Source organism: Spea bombifrons, chromosome 3, assembly GCF_027358695.1.
Source record: "Spea bombifrons isolate aSpeBom1 chromosome 3, aSpeBom1.2.pri, whole genome shotgun sequence".
NCBI classification, from domain to species: domain Eukaryota; kingdom Metazoa; phylum Chordata; class Amphibia; order Anura; family Pelobatidae; genus Spea; species Spea bombifrons.
Genome location: NC_071089.1, coordinates 105142971 through 105160607, shown reverse-complemented (window position 1 = coordinate 105160607; position 17637 = coordinate 105142971). Strand labels below are relative to the sequence as shown.

At 39.8% G+C, this 17637-nt stretch overlaps 1 protein-coding gene and 1 non-coding gene across 3 annotated transcripts in view; one reads left to right on the top strand and one right to left on the bottom strand.

The window, feature by feature from the left end:
• Window positions 1–9588, top strand: part of NCK1 (NCK adaptor protein 1) — a 35637-nt gene extending 26049 nt beyond the window's left edge. For both annotated transcript variants that reach the window (XM_053461163.1, XM_053461164.1), the window contains 2 exons: window positions 6509–7218; window positions 8644–9588. In XM_053461163.1, the coding sequence (XP_053317138.1) occupies window positions 6509–7218; window positions 8644–8838 (905 nt within the window). In that variant the 3' untranslated portion in view covers window positions 8839–9588. The remainder of the gene's footprint in view (window positions 1–6508; window positions 7219–8643) is intronic.
• A 3167-nt stretch (window positions 9589–12755) lies between these two features.
• Window positions 12756–12828, bottom strand: TRNAK-CUU (transfer RNA lysine (anticodon CUU)). Its single transcript has one exon. It is a non-coding gene; the product is annotated as a tRNA-Lys (tRNA).
• Between the last annotated feature and the right edge of the window lie 4809 nt (window positions 12829–17637).

Here is a 17637-nt window from a genome sequence, read left to right as displayed (position 1 = left end):
CGCAGGATGTTCCCACTTGTTGGCTTCGCGGTCACGTAGGATCAGTCATAGTGCTGATTTTTCTAGATGCTTTTGTTGGATGTTGTTAGTTTGGCAGCTGGCAGTTAACAGGAAATGAAGCGTTGTGCCAGGATATGAAGTCATACTCCTAGCAGGAACGAGCGGACATGAAAAGGGGTTAGGGGACTTGGGTTTGGCTCAAGGGATTATTTCATTAACTCGAACACAAAAGAACCAAGCAGCAGTCCCATTAACAAAAGAAAAGAACGCACGAGTTGCATCGATGACTTCTTCATGCTGCTCCCGCATGGTCCTGTGCGCCTCCGCCAGCGAGTGAACGGCTCGCAAGAAACACAATCTGTCGGCTCACACCAAGACCAGATCTGTGTCTTAAACTCGGCTTTGGTTTAATGAACGGTGTTATTGGCCTTCTGTACACGTTTATTATTCAAGCTCCTCATTCCGGATCATTCCAGGTTTTTAGTTCCTGAGAGAACAGGAGTCTGCGGGATCTATAATGTGAAAGAACTGAAGACCCGTGGCATGTTTGCTCATACGTGTGAAGGGCTGTTTTTTCATGGACTCCGTGTAGCTCGGTGCAGGCGCTCTTTAATATTTGAAGTTAGAATAATGAAAGCAAGGTGCGTTTTCCGTACGCTGGCACATGCTCAGTAGAACTCCCAGTCTAGTCAATGGGAGCAGCACGGACCCATCACACGTATGCTATCGGAACACACTTACTTTGGTAGCATACATGTGATTAGCGTGTGCATACCAGCGTTTACTGCCTTTAGTACTTAAGTCTCATTTTCCAGCTCCAGTAACTAAGCATTGGATGCATCACAATATTAATCAATAAAGATGTGGGCGCTACGTTGTTCCCTAAATGTCAAGTCATTCATCAACATTTCAAGATGCTTAGAATACTTATGTGTGCTGACGTGTCTGCCTTTGCTACATCATAGCCACCCCATTGGGGTAGTTTTTCTAATAGTCTGAAAAGTGTAATGTACAAAGCAGTTTTCATAAACGTGGTTGGCGTAAGGCTAGAAGTGCCCTAAAACCTACTCTGACAGCAAAGAGCATTGTGAATAAAGTAGCAGTGTGTGCACAGTCACCCAATGGCTCTTGGTGCAGGGGACTGCGTGACGCCTATCACAAGTAATAATAAAAAAAATACCCTGCGTTCACCTTTTCTAAGCATTATTAATGTTAATATTTTTACTCACCAACTCATGACCAGCTGTGGATTACAATGCTTATGGTGATGGGAGTTGTGGTCCACAACAGAGAATGCACCAACAGGGCTGGCATACAGGGAAGATTGGCACCTTCTGGCCGGGGGGGGGGGTCTGTAGGGCAAAGTGGCCCCTATCAGACCCTTGTACCCCTCCTCTGGTAAACCACATTTGCACTGGCACACACGTTTACACACACTCACCGTTGCATAAACTTACACTGTCTCACAAATACACAAACATACACATTCATGCTCGCAAACACTAACACATACACATTCATGCTCGCATACACTAACACATACACATTCATGCTCGCCGTGCTTCTACCTTTGGACCAGCCTGGGGGGCAAATGGCTTTTTTTATTTTCTATCTAAACTGTGTACGTGTGGTGTCATGTGATTTAACCCTTTATTATCTATGTGCGTAGCCTTCACTACATGCTGTCATGCAGTGAAGTGAGTGTGCCCTGTAGATTTCAGAATTTATACAAATACACGTTGGCTATTTCTGTCATCTGGAGGGATGACTGAATATGTTTTTAGCGATCTTGAACATAACCTGTGCCAAAAAGCTAAGTCTTTTGAAAAATTGATTTGTTGTATAATTTGCGTGGGTGCAGTAAAAACGAAAATGAGGAATCCTTGCTGAACAAACCGTTTAAACAAAAAAGTTAACAAGGGGTAAAAAGTGAAATCTCTAGCCTTAGGTGTGTGTTTTTATTTTTATAGTATATAGTTATGTACTCAAAACTTTATATGGACCCACTATAAATTACATTGGCTCTACTTGCCAACATAATAGAAGGTGAGTCGGTGAGATTAACTTTAAAGTGACTTAATCATCTCATTAAATGTACTTGAGCAAGCAGACAATTCTTTGTATTTCTACTTTTGAAGCAAAGACAATGCTTTGGGGATTATTTTACGCCTGTAAAGCCAGAGCTGTATCATTTTGCACTTGCCTGTTAATAATTGAACTCCCTGTCAGAGCAGATTCCACTAATATGTGGAAATTAATTATGCCAGCATGGCAGCGCCCAGGTAGGTGAGCATTTTCTTGCCAACCCAAAGCCAGCAGTCAAGTAGGAAGCCAACGATTAATTTGCTGCGGCTTTATCTCTGTAAACAGGATACATCTGCAGACCTCAGGAAAGGTGTATAGTGGGGATCTCTCAGCCTGGAGATGAATGACATTCATTTCAGCATGGAGCTGATGATGATGATGACATGTTTTTCCTCCCTTCTAACGCCACCCAGTTGGAAACTCAGAAGCAAAGAGAGAGAAACAAGATAGTTTTTTCAATTGTGGAGAGTTTACCATAACTTCTCGGGGGGATGCTTATTATACCCGAGTACTTAATACTAGAAGAATGCCTGCATCTGGTCTCCTGCTCCCTCACGTGCAGGAAAATGATGTGAGGACTGCCATGGAGCAGGAGACCAGACCTGCCACCAGCTGCTGGACCTCAGGGGACGAGCCTCCTCCTAAGCTGCCTGTTCCGGCACTGTCAGAAACACTGAACCTGCATTGGGGAGACCCGTGAATGTTTGTCCAGACCCTGTTAAAGTCTTTGACACCTCTCCTGGTGGGTGTTGCTGATCATAACTTTTGGGATTTTTCTGGTGCACTACCTAACCAGTAACTCCACTGCAGGCATTTTTTCTTCATATTAAATGCCATATTGAAATGGCTGCAAAAGAAAGCCCTGACTGTTTCTCCTATATCCATACAAATCATATATGGTTCTTCATTCACAAAACAAGGGATATTTATTATTTGGATATTCTTCTCTGTATGCCGGGGGTCGGGGTGCATTTTTCCTGCTGGATGGCAGACCAGTTGTTGGAGTTTTGCAATAATTAGATTTAAGAGAGAAAAAAATAATAAATAAGCGCATCTGTCTTCTCAAACCCAAACCATAAAGTTTAACCCCTTAAGGACAATGGCCGGTCCCTAAACCCATTGAAAACAATGCATTTTGAGCCTGTACATGTACGGGCTTTGTCATTAAGGGGTTAAAAGTAACAAACCAGAGTTTACTGTTATTCAAGAGATATGGTTGTACGTATATGGAGAATTCATACGCAGCCTATGACGGTCACAATACACTATATAGCACATATAGTCACCTATTCGAAGGGATTAAATACGTTGGGGTGAATGGATGTTTAATATCGGATGGCATACCACCTCCCTATCTCTGATCCCAGCATGGTAACCGGGATCGGCATGTATTATCATGCAATCTAATCAACTAATCTCAGTATGTCAGCCAGTAGCATGCAGGCACTTTAGGATCAGCATTTGGACCACATACTTCGCAGGCAGTCTAAGGGTTAATTATACATATGATTAATGTTGAATACTCAAATGGCTTCCACACAAACCGTTTTAAATCTCCGCGTGCACAGAATCACCGATTTTATGAATCCTCTTTCTACCCTCGTGCACGCATAATCGAAAGGACATGAGAAATGCGTAGCCTTTAAATTCCCAGAGGATAGCTTCCGAAACCACGTTTCAGCTCAGAATTACACATGGAACACAACAAGTTCCTATAATGAAACGTGTGCTAATAATGAAATGTGCATCCTCTAGATCATTATATGATCAATGGATTGCCCAGGATGTCCCCATATCACCAATCCCGGTACCAGTTTGACTGCAAGAGATTGGCTTTACTTTGCACATGGATAGCTATGTACATTTCCGCGCATGTTATCTGACACATTCAGCCTTTTCACGTGCAGTAATTCCAAGAATCTTGTTTCGCAGAGATAAGTAGTTTTTTGTTTTATGTAGCATATACTTTTTTGTTGTAACAGAAAGGAAAGGTGTGTGTAATGGTTGAAAGGAGGAAGCATTTTATTTTATTTTAGTTTTTAAATTTTTTTTACTTTTTTACTGTAATTTTTATTGTATATTTTTTTCCCCCACTCTGATCAGCCAGTAGGGCTCTTTACCCTTTCACTGCCGATCCCAATGCATGCGATCAGCAGGGGAAGCAGTCGGACACTTACTGGAAGAAAATACCCTTACTGGAAGAACACTTTTTGTTCTTTTGCTGAAGGATAGGTAGTTGATATTTGTATTTATCTAGTTGTGAACAGGGTTCAGTATGTAAAACAAAATAATGCTTATAAAAGGGGGATGGGCACGTATAGATGTCTGACCCCACTGTCACATATTTGGTTGAAAAGTTGTGTAATCATTATTTCTATGCATTAAGCTGACGTTGAGATAAATACTACAGACTAAGCCACTTTCGCATACAGCCACTAATATATATACACACACTGTATTTGCACGATTATAAGACAAGGTTTTTTCCTATCCAATGCTCTGAAAAATACCACTCGTCTTATAATCGGGGTCGTCTTATAATAAGACCTCAAACAGAAGTCTGTGAGACTAAGATCCAGATCCCCCGCAGCGCTGCAGGGGACCTAGTTCCTCTAAACCCCCCCCAACTTACCTGTGCTTCTGCCTCCCCGGTGTGTTGTCCGGGTAGCGGGTAGTCGTCTACGCGATTCGCGTAGGCAACTTCCGCTGCAGCCGGAAGGAGGTGCAGTTAGCAGAGGGGGCTGTCTGCGTCCATCGCCTGGCTGTCAGAGAGGAGAGTTCGACGCACCGTTGCAGGGAATTCTCTCCGACTGGTGTATGCGCCATGCGTTTTAACCCCCTTTATGCCACTCTGCTTCCAGATATGCATTTTAACCCCCTAAATACCAGAGTGGCATATAGGGGTATAAGGCATTTCTGGAGGCAGGGTGGCACATATGGGGTCAAAAGGCATATCCTGGGGCACAGTGGCATTTAGAGGGTTAAAAGGCGTATCATGGGGCACAGTGGCATATAGGGGGGTATAATGGATTTCTGGGGCAGAGTGGCAAGCCTGGGGGGCCAGATTTGCATAACTGGGGGGCAGGTTGCAAAATAAAAGGAAATAAAACAAAAAAAAATATTTTTCTCAATCATAGCTTTTATTTAAAAAAAAATAGTTTACATGAATTAACATTTACTGGTAAAACTTTTTTCCTATAGGGTCGTCTTATATTCAGGCCTTTTCTTTTTTCCTAAATTAGTATTCAGATTTTGGGCGATCGTCTTTTATAATCAGGGTCGTCTTATAATCGAGCAAATACGGTATAATCTTTCCAAGCAACACGTGGCACTATCTGGTGCTGAATATTCCATAGGTCCCCATCAGTTTTGCTCAACTGGAGGATCTGCTGAGGCTTCTCTTTCTCAAGAAAGCAATTGTTGTTTCTTTAGAGGATAGAAGCAGGATGCCACTAAACACAACAGGAAGACGCCATTAAAGCTTCTGGATGGAATATTTGAAACTGTTCCAGAAGCTAAAAGTTAAGCAGCTGAACAGCATCCGGCTTCATCAAAACACAAAGACCAACGCTCTAGCGTGTTTAGACTGATTGTTTAATGCAGCCTCACTGCTGAGCATAGAATTGTACTAGTGGGTGCCATTGTTCATAGCTTCTATTTAATGACAGTGTTTTTAGTGCCACTCTCGCTTCAGACCTGTGATGGGAGCCAAATTATAGCTTGTTGTTAGAAAGCACCATGGGAGAGACAGGTTGTAACTAGCTATTTATCACCTCCAACCAGGGCTATTGAAACCGGCAAGGGTAATCATGGGGATAGTCTGCCGATTAAGGTTTAGTACACTTAGACGCATTCTCCCATTACTGATAGATATTGATTTTCTGTGGGTACATCCTCTCCTTGTGTTACAGGAGACCCCACGCCTATCAGAGTGTTATTGCACATACCATGCTATTTTTGCAACGATACAGGACTTTTTTTTAATGCTGTTTGAGGTATCGGTATTTAGGTGACCTCGCAAAACGTGGCCTGTTACGATCTTAAAGAATCCAGTGTTACCAGCTTCTGAAATAGCAGAAGATCTACAACCGCAGGACAGTAACAAAAGGGGAAAAAGTTGCTGAATTGTTATGCCCGGTTCTTAACATTTGCATATATTTATCCTTCCTGATTTGCATGCCTACTTTCAAAAAGACAATCCAGGGGGGTTTTCTTTGCCCCATGAAGTATGATATGCGAAATGGCTGGGTAACTGCAGTCCGTTTTTAAGTATAACTTATAATTTACATATATCTGCTATGCGCTGACATTTGCATTGTTTGTTAAGAATACTACATAAAAATCCCTTCCAATTCTGTACGTAAGTGTTCGACCGATTCTTCTTCTTTTATAATGCATTTTTTTTTTTTTTGGTGTGTTTTAGGTATTGGAAAAGTAAAACGGAAACCAAATATGCCTGATTCTGCAACCACAGCGGATGATAGTTTCCCGGATTCTGAACGTCTGTATGATCTTAACTTACCAGCTTATGTCAAATTCACATATAATGCGGAAAGGGATGATGAGCTTTCCTTGGTGAAAGGAACCAAAGTCATCGTTATGGAAAAGTGCAGCGATGGCTGGTGGCGAGGTAGTTACAATGGAAGAATGGGCTGGTTTCCCTCAAACTATGTTACAGAAGAGAATGATAGTCCTTCGGGTGACCAGATGGGCACGTTGTCTGAGAAACTGGCAGCAGTTGTCAATAACCTCAACAATGGTCGATCGCTCCATGTGGTCCAGGCTCTTTACCCATTTAGTTCATCCAACGAGGAGGAACTTAATTTTGAGAAGGGAGAAGTGATGGATGTGGTCGAGAAGCCGGAAAATGACCCAGAATGGTGGAAGTGTCGGAAGAGTAATGGTCTTGTGGGTTTGGTGCCTAAGAATTACGTTACTATAATGCAGAACATTCAGCCCAGTTCTGGTTTTGAGCCTTTGCCACCACGCTGTGATTATATTGGGCCTTCTGCTACCGGAAGGTTCGCTGGCAATAAATGGTATTACGGAAAAGTCACACGACATCAAGCAGAGATGGCGCTAAATGAACGTGGACTTGAGGGAGACTTTCTCATCAGAGACAGTGAATCTTCAGTAAGTGGAGTCCAAATTTATAAAGCTGTGTACTATATGACTTTAATTTTATGTCGCGATTACTTTTTTGGTTAGTGAGTATATAGACCAATTGTTCCAACCTCAGTCTTAAAGACCTACTAACAGGGACACAACTTGGCAATTACCCTATTCTGTTCGAATAGGGCAATTAATAAAGCCAGGACTGTTGGTGTGTCAAGGGAACTAGGTTGAGAACCAACTGCTATAGCCTTTCCACTGTTTATTTTTTCTTTTTTTTTCCTTTACTTCATAGAAACATAGGTTCTTATCTTAATATCTAAGCATCTTCTTTAATATTTTTTCAGCTAATCTAACCTGCCATGTTGTTCCTGCTGTAAAAACCTCAAACCTTGAGTCTTATGCCTACCGTATGCATGTTTAAGCCCCTTCCGTTTATTTACTTCTACCACTTCTGTTCCAACTGTCTACCTCCCTCTCAGTGAAATAAAGCTTCCTCATATAACGTCTAAGCGCCTGACCCTCTAGTTTTATATAAGACTATACATTTCTGAATTATATGTACATTGGTGTTTAGTTAAGGGGCTGTAATGACTGTAGGAGACGTGCCAAAGTTACATTAAGGTTAGAGCGTGTTACATAATAACACCGGGAGATGTTTAGTGTCCCTTTATAATGCGTAGTAAATGAAGTAATGAAGGGCGTTAATGCCCAACTCACCTGCAATCTCCCAGTTTAGATAATGGGGCTCTTAGGATTCCAGGCACGCAATAATAAACTTACATGCAAACTTAAAGCCCCTTCCACCCTTTCCACTATGTGGAACAGGATATTTTAGGGGGGTAGGTTTGGGGTCTTCATGACAGTACAAAATGTACTGAGCTTTAGGAGAAGAGGTTATTGCATTAGATTTTATTTATAGAGCACCAACAGATTGTTACAACAGGGGAAATTAAAACTAACAACGTTAACCCTTTAAAGACATATCATTTTACTTCCCTGGAAAATGGCCGTGTAAGGTTGAGGACATATTATGAAGAATACAGGTTAGCAGAAGCCACTTCTGTGCATGTGTCAGACGTTGGATCATTCTTTGTAGAGCCATTCGTTAAAGCATGGTTTCCAATTAATGAAAAAACAAACTACTTCTCCTGGAAAAAAATAAAATAAAATTGTGTGGTTAAATGCAAAGACACTATTATGATTGTAGGAAAGAAAGTATTCAAACAATACAAGTTACAGATATATATAATTTTTTTTTCATGGTTAGTAGATGTCTTAAAGAACAAAGTACTGGAAATGAAAACCAATCAATGCATTTATTTTCCTGTTAAATATTATATCTAGATGTTATTTATTATATATATATATATAATATGTTAATTTACTGCCACCAAGTATCCCGAGCTGTTCTTGTAATATTTCTTTTTTCATTACTTTTTAAAGCCAAACGACTTTTCCGTGTCATTGAAAGCCCAAGGAAAAAACAAGCATTTCAAAGTGCAGATGAAAGACAATGTGTACTGTATTGGCCAACGCAAATTTGCCACCATGGAGGAGTTGGTAGAACATTACAAAAAGGCCCCTATTTTTACGAGTGAACAGGGAGAGAAACTCTATCTAATCAAGCCATTGTCTTGAGGATGCTGCATGGAAATAGAGGGAAGGATTTCCAGGATTGGTGCATTCGCTGAAAGACTGAAGATGAAGGCTGGAACTCACCAAACCAACCAAAGGCATTTTGGCCCAGTAGCTGTCAGCACCACCTTTATCACTATTAGCTCTACCCTGAGATTCCCCTTTTTTTAGAATTTGAGTATATGTTTTATTTGCCATCACACCCTCTGTATTTTCTCCAACCCCCCCCCCTTTTTTCTACATTATGCCTTACTATTGCAACATATCAGATTTGGTGTAGATTTGTGTAACCGTCTGTAAGCTGTTGTGTCCTAAGCAATGTGACTGTGGGGTTCGCCAAGAAAAGATCCTGTCTGATATATCGCATCTACATGCTGCTTTTTGGTGTAGGCGGGTTTCTTCCAAAAAAATGTTTTTAACGTTATTCACTCCATGCTATGAACTGAGTTTTAGAAGCGTTGGCCTGGATTGAATGCCGTTTCCACTGTGGATATGCCTTTGTCTCTGTCCCACTTCCCTGTACAATACTTCTGGACTGGTACAGCACCTTTTCTTGTCAGCAGTAAAGTGGGGTGTTTCCTAAATGTTATATTTCTTGTTATTATTCAAGACATTTCATATTTATTTGTTACATTTCAAGTTAACTGTTGAGTAAGCTCTTAAAATGTTGACATACAGGTCATTTACCTAGCGGAAATTTATCGCTTAAAATTGTTCTTTAAAGGGCAGACATAATAAATGTGCAGGAATACACTGACCCCCCCCCCCAAGAGTGCTTGATCGTTGTGTGTTGATCTAAGCGTAATGGCTGCATATACAGGTAATTCATCACCTCTCCTTAAGGTGTATGTATGTATGTATGTATGTATGTATATATATATATATATATATATATATATATATATATATATATATATAATAATGTGTAGAAGTGTCTGCCTTTCAGAGCATTTTTTCTAAATATATTTCCTTTAGGTCAAAGGGCTGTCCAGCAAGTAATTTGTGTCAAATCTAAATCGCTACCAATAAAAAAATGCACGTTAATCACAAGGACTCCTGATGTGGTTTGGTACTGGATGTCTTTTAATGATCTGTGATACCACACACTGGACATTATGCATTATATGAAGATATGATATATAGCACTAACTAGATTATGTGGACACCATACAACGAGTTATACAGGTAACGACGATTATAAGACAGTAGGTGTGGAGGGCCCTGGTAATTATCTGTATGTGTGTTAATATATATATGTGTATATAATATATTATTTGTCATAAGAGAAACAGGACTGGCATTTCTAGGGCATGACCATAGTTTTCTATTGACATTTCTCAACAAGTGAATCACTTTTTAATAACACTTCTTGTAAGCATCTTTGTAAGTGAAGTATTGTTTCATGACTATGTATAGTAAGTAAACTGATCATAAGCCTGTGTCATTTGTTAGAAAATGTGCCCAAGCTCCTGGTCACCCTTAGTCACGTGTCATTAAGTTATTTCAGATGTCACCTGAATTTTCAGTTTTGATTTAGTGATACAAATTGCCTCCTTTAAGAGCTTGTGTGGCTTGCTTTCTGACATGGTTGTATACGTATTCCTTAAAGGTGTAGCTGCCATTGGGTTTTACAAAAGAAATTAAGATCCATTAGCAGGTGGTCCCATGGTGTCTGGTCGCTAAACTTTAAATTTTCCATGTCAGCTGAGGTTGTCTCACCAACTTCATTAAGTGTAACAAAAAAGCCAGGCCCAGCAAACTTCTCTTGGGTGAATGGCATTATATTAGACCAATTTGGCTAGATGATGTTTAAGACACAAGCAGAAACTCATTTGAGTGCACCCTTTACTTAACAGAACAGTGTATATATGCATGTATGTATGTATGTGTGTGTATATATATATATCTATATATATATATATATATATATATATATATATATATATATATATAATATATATATATATATATATATCTATAAAACGCACCATTGCTCTATTCACTAAAGTAACTAGTCCACACTTTAGAGCACATGGAGCAGAGACTAGGAGGTGTGTGTTTTCCATATCCAGTGGTAATGAGCGGTATTCCTAAGGCATACAGGGATTAGTATTGCAAATATAATTTACTGATTACTGAATAAAACCCACCCATCTAAACAGGAGAGTCGGGATATTTTAGCTTGCCTGGAGATATATATAGTTTAGTGAATAATGCCTCTAAGTGCCAAACGGGGTAGAAAACTCAGACTTAGAGGCTGCAACTTAGATTCGTTTTGAAAGAGCCTCAAGACTAAGATTCAAGTTTTTGTTTTTTTTTAAATCATTATGAGAGCTGCACTTTTAATGATTTTAATTCTGAGCCATTACAAGCTACATGTGACATAGATCAGGAACATTTTCTTTCAGCGTACTGTATTAGATTTCTTCCAGTTGTGATGTAAAGTGTTATGGAAAATGTGTTATTTTCATATCACATGTGTAATAAAAGAATATGAACTTTGCTCAGTGCATTAGGATATGGTGTTGCCCAGGGAGGGTAGCAGACTCTTTCAGAGTCACAAACGGTCCTGTTTTCGATATACTTTATATGTAAACGAACAGTAACGTTACATGTTAATTTATAGACATCCCAAACATGTTAAAATAGTGACTTTCCAGCCGTGTTTGTCAATCTTTTCAAATGTTTTATGCTGCATGTTTTTTTTAAATTGCCTTCTGAAAAGTAAGTCAGGTTTGAACGTAGACCGCTCATGTGTTGGTTACAGCTTTATTTCTCTCAAAGAATCCATGATGATGTCTGTATGGGATTTGTAACTATTATAAAATATTGACAGAACATACATAGCTTTTATGAATAAAACATGTATACAAACCTGTTGAATCTGGTTGTTATGGGGAAAATACAACAGTTTCAAGAGAAAACATCTGGATACATTTTCACGGTGGAGACGGCAACCTATTTTGGCAATACTGGGAGATAACGCACCATCTTTGGTGACCTGCCCCTCCTCTGTGCCGCTGGTTATCACCCCCACTTGCCCGTTTACACTCTGGAGGCTGTGCCGGGATGTAAAATCCAGCTTGGTGGGCTGTGCACAAGGTAGGTACGTTGCCAATGTCACGTATTATCATTCCGCTTCCACATGCACTTAGACTATACCTGCTTACATTCTTTGAAAGTACCAATAATTACAAAAGAAACAACAACAATAAATTAAAACAATAAAATTTTAAGCTGGTGTGTAAAAGCAAGGTTTCCTCTTCATGTTGTAAGTTAAACCTATTGTGGATACAATAAAATGATGGATCTGGAAAGTTTATTTCCTTTACTTACTACAGAAGAATGAATGTATTTTCACAATATAATGGTACAAAATCGCTTAATTATAAAAATGTGATCTGTACAATAAGTGTGTTTAAATAAGGTAAGCTTTGTTTATATTTTTTTATTCTCAGTGTAAGTATGTTTTTTGAGGGTTTTTTCTGTAAATGCACATTTTTATATGTATTAATACACACACACACACACACACACATATATATATATATATATATATATATATATATATTCATATTCTGTCTACCTTTGTGCGGTGGGATCTGATATAATAAAACCATAATTAATACAATTGTATAAGGGAAATAACTTAAGTAGGCAGTTATTTCAGATAGAATAATTATACTTTATTATCATTGCAGTTACTTGCACTTAAATATAACTAATATTACCAAAGAAAACAAAATGTTGGTACAATCTGTTTTGTTTCCTTAACGTTTTAGCACAAATGCTTTAAAAATGGCCAGAGTAAATGTTTACACATTGTGAAGGAAGACTTTTTAAAAAGTGATCACAAGTTAACAGCACAAAACAGTGAAAAAGGAGGATTTTGAGAGAAAAGGGAAAAAAAAAAAAGTTACCGCCCAACGTGGGGCTCGAACCCACGACCCTGAGATTAAGAGTCTCATGCTCTACCGACTGAGCTAGCCGGGCTGTTATAGGATGTGTCCCTCTGTCATCCTGTTTGGAATAATTCTATTCCTCACACCAGATGGAATCTCACTTCCTCATGCTAAAGGAAACGAGTAAAAGCATTCATAAAAGCATTCATAAAAGCATTCATAAAAGCATTGGTGGTTCAGTGGTAGAATTCTCGCCTGCCACGCGGGAGGCCCGGGTTCGATTCCCGGCCAATGCATAAAGTTTTTTCTTCCTTCCGCTCAACACAATCACCCTACATTTATTAAGTTACAATTTTACCAAATGTGTGCTAATAAGAATATTTCATTTTTCTATATGAACAGGCTGGTATAGTTCCATAACTTTAGTTTATATAACCACAGCTATGGTCTCCAAATAGCTTAACAAATGAATGTGCAATATTTGTGTTTGTATTATCCCATAGCTATTTTATCTATAAATGGTAATTATATATATATATATATATATATATATATATATATATATATATATATATATACTCTTGTAGCATGACATTAGGTAACATAATAAACTCCTTTATTTTCTGTGCAATTTGCTGCACAACTCAAATAATCAAAGGGTTAAATGAGTGTCATATTTTACAAAATATTAAATGAATGGTTTGTCTAATTCCAGATATTTGGTTGCATAATATTTCACTCAAACCTAAGATTGTATGATTTATTTATGTCTTCCTCTTGAAACATGACAGGCAGGCAGGCAGGCAGGCAGGCAAGGACTTGCAGACATTACAGTTAGTGAACTTTTTATAACAACATCTGCAGTCATGAGACACTTTAGTGCACAGCTTGAAGAGCCAGTAAACCACAGCATGGAAGCATATGTAGTCTTATGACATCACGTGGTCACATAAAGCAATATCAAAGGGGAGGCTTTCCTGGAGCGGTCGTGAAATTTGAGAATCAGTTCATTTTTTCATTCCAAATGCTAAACTCTTGCTCCATCTGGCGTCAACCAATTCTGCTCCACTCAGATGGTTTTTTAAGTAGATTTAACTTTTGGGTAAATGTAGTGAGAATTAATTACCTTATGAGCAGACCCTCATTGACAGTGAGAAAATTACCCATTTAATAGTTCAGGGACAACGATTGTATTATTGTGTCTAACTAATTGTAGCGCCCAAATGGTTCTGATAAGACGCTTTGGGAAAACATTTCTTGTTGCGGGGGGGGAGGGGTAAATATTCTAAAATGATGATTGATATCATAACTCAAAATGGAATGTAGAGTCAGCTCCAGACTGTGATCAAGGCACTTGCTTATAAACCAAAGTATGTGCGTCACTCATTCGCCTGACTACGAGAGTTTAACGCAGGGCTCAACAAATCCCAGGCGCCAGGAATTTTGTCCTGGTGCCTAGGTTTTGTCAGCCTCTTACATCCAGAAAAAATTGTGGATGTAAGAGGCTGAGTCACCACACGGGGGCGCTTCTGCTGTCTGCCCAGGAGTCTGGGCAGACAGCACAGCCACACAGAGCCCGCCCCCGAGCCTGAGATCACTCCCACGGAGTGATCCTGTAGGCTGAAAACATGGTTGCTGGAAAACCAGCAATCGTGTTTTCAGCTGCCACAGGCAGCTTCAGGGAAGGGGGTTGTGTGTTGATTGGGCCCCCACACCCCCCTGCTGCCTGATCACTCCATGAGAGCGACAGTGCAGCGTTAACCGCTTCAATGCCGCGATCATTTAGGGGTTAATTCCCGTTTTGTACGGGGCTCTGCTGCTGGTGGTCTGGCAGGTCCAGGCAGACCAGCAACAGCAAAAACAAGCCCTTTGATGATTCCTGTAGGCATGGAAGCCTACAGCAGTCATCAGAGACTCCCCCCTGCAATGGCTGGTCTATAGACCAGCAATTGATTCCCAGCTGCCAGAGGCAGCTTCAGGGACAGGGGGAGAGGGTTCTTTGGTCTCCCCATGAGTGTGGACACCAGCCCCAACCCTCCCCTGCTGCCTGATCGCTCCATGAGAGCGACAGTGCAGCGTTAACCCCTTCAATGCCACAATTGTGTATAACACATTTGTGGCATTGCAGGGGTTGACATTTGTCCCCACAAGCTTGTTGGGACTAAATATCAGTCAATGCTGTGCTCCAATGGAACATCAGCATCGAAAGAGTTAAAAAAAAAAAAATATTAAAAAATTAATAAAAAAAAAAAAAAAACAGCACTGACCTGAAAGTCCAGGGTGCTTCCAGGTCAAACGCTGTGAGTTTAGTAAGTGGGCTGATGATGATCAGATCACTCCTTACCAACTGTTAGTTTAAAAAAATCCTGGCTCCTAACTTTTTTACCTGGCGCATAGATTCACAACAAATTTGTCAAGCCCTGGTTTAACGCAATATGTCACTCAAATTTAAGTTTGGGTAAAACACGTGGCTTTCAAAATCAAGCCATTTTTAAAGGAGGGATTTAATGATCTCATTTGCATTGTTCACCCATGGGTGGAATTATAGAAGAAGGAAGTGGGCAATACCTGTAGTTATTCCTTAAGTGCTTGAAAGTGGTGATTAACTGCATCCAGGGCTTTTCTCTTATTAGAGGGATGGAAATGAAAGTGCGGTGTGTGTGTACATGTGTATGACATTTTGCAATCTGTGTGTCTTTTAAAAGCATAAGAGCATTTACTCACTCAGCAGTGAAAGAAAAATTGAGTCGTGCCACCTTAATTACTGGGTTCCCTTTAAGCAATTATAAGGCAAGAATATGTTTTTTTCATACAATGATTTCTTAATCATACCTGGGAACCTTTAGGCTCCGGCTAACTGGAGCCCGTCTTGCGGGATGCAGCCAGGAGTACCCGCTGATGTCATAAACGGTCCCGCTGATGTCAATGGCCGTTCCTGCTGACCCCCTTTCCGCATGCCGGAAGATTCGGGTGTTGAACCGGAGAAGTGGCAGGTATGCTCTTAATGCATAATGGACATCACTAAGGAAATGGAGATCATAAGGCTTATGAGTGCCGACTGACCTTCAAAATTTGTTTTAAATAATCTCTGGGAACCAAAATGTTGAGATCCCTGTAAAAAAAGAATCCAGAAAGAAAGGCAGTATAAGCACGTTGCCAAAGTGACTTTTTTCTACAGTCCTACATATGCTGATGGGCCAGTCGAGGAGATATGTGAACAGTGGCGCTACAAGTGGTCCGATTACCCAATAGGGCCAATGGCTCCCTGTTATGTGGCAAAGGGGCTGCGTCCATCCTGGACCTGCCACCCTAGTCTCTCCTGAAGAGGGAAACCTAGGGAGGTACGTCAGGCGTGAATAGGGACAGCTAGTAGCGAAATACAAGGGTGGCTACTAAAAATATTATTATTAATTTAGCTTAACACAGAAAATGGGGCCTCTGGGGTTTTGAAAGGTTATAAAAAATGGAATTGGATTACTATGTCTTGTAATATAATAATTAATAGATGCAAAAGGCAATTCTATGTAAAAAATTAAACTTACATACATATTCATACGTTAAAGTATTTCAATTGTCCAGGTAAGCATTTTTATTTTGATAGAATGTCGTGTTATTGCACAGGAATGTCCCTAGGTGGCACCCTGTGATCAGAAAACACTACACTGAGTATAAGCATGGCCTACTGGGATCATAACGCTTTCAAGAGACCAACTAATGACAACTTCCTACACACATACACACATACACACATACACACATACACATACACATACATTCTTGCTTTTATTCTGTACTTATTGGTCGTTATTATTCTAGCAGGAGCCCTGGAATCTGAATGTATATGCCATTTATGCTTTTTAGGTAGTGCGACCCCCTTTCTGTATATTTTTTTAGAATAAAGAATTATTGTTAATGTTGTAAATGACTATTCTAGCTGTGTGCCAATGGCACGTTGTGTTCACTAATCCACGTTTAAAGGCTGATTGATCATTAGAATACCCTTTTGCTATTATGTTACAGCTAGACATGTCCTTGTTCTCCATGAAAAACAGCTAAGTGACCCCAAACCTTTGAATGGTTGTGTATATCACCTGAGCTAATAGACTAGAAAGGCTGACATAAGTCATTCAAGCGATGGAAAACCCCTTTCGTTTCTTGCAGCTTTCATTAATGTTTCCTGCATACATACCATAAATGTTGTTTGGAACATGTTTGGCTTTTGACCAAATACACATTCTTGGCCTCCGGATCCCACCTCCTATATATATATATATTTTTTTTTTAAATGTATTTTCTCTTATTCACCTTTCTCTCCCCTCTTGTGACTTTCCTGAATTAACCCTCTGCTAGCCATCATCTTTACACAAGCACTAACCCACCCGTCCCTCCGTTCATTTTATTTATACATCTTCTCTTGCATTCTGAAGCCACTTAGCCCTAATTACTGCCCTAATTAAATCTACCAACTGCCTCTTTCCATCCCTCGTTTTGTTTTAATTACCCTTACTGTTCCTTTAGAGTGTAAGCTCTCCAATGGAGCCCTCAAAGGCTCATCATTCATGCCAAGAGCTTTGTGTAAAAGTAACATAAGGCTAGATGGCAAGCTCATAGGCAGGGTTCTGAACCCTGATGTGTCTGTATGTGTTAATGTATGTTTGTCATGTATGTGTTAACTGCTTCACTTAAATTGTACAGCGCTGCATTAAAAATGTGGGTGCTTAATCATTGAAGGGGAATAAATGAAAACGTAGGATGAATCTGTGTCCGTGTCTTACTCCTTCCATATCCTCCTTTAGAACAATTATTACCCTAAGTATATTATTGTACCTGTTTGCAAAAAAACAGATGGGGAAAAAGTAGGGTAGGGGGATATTGGGGAGAAAAAGGGTGTATCTGATGG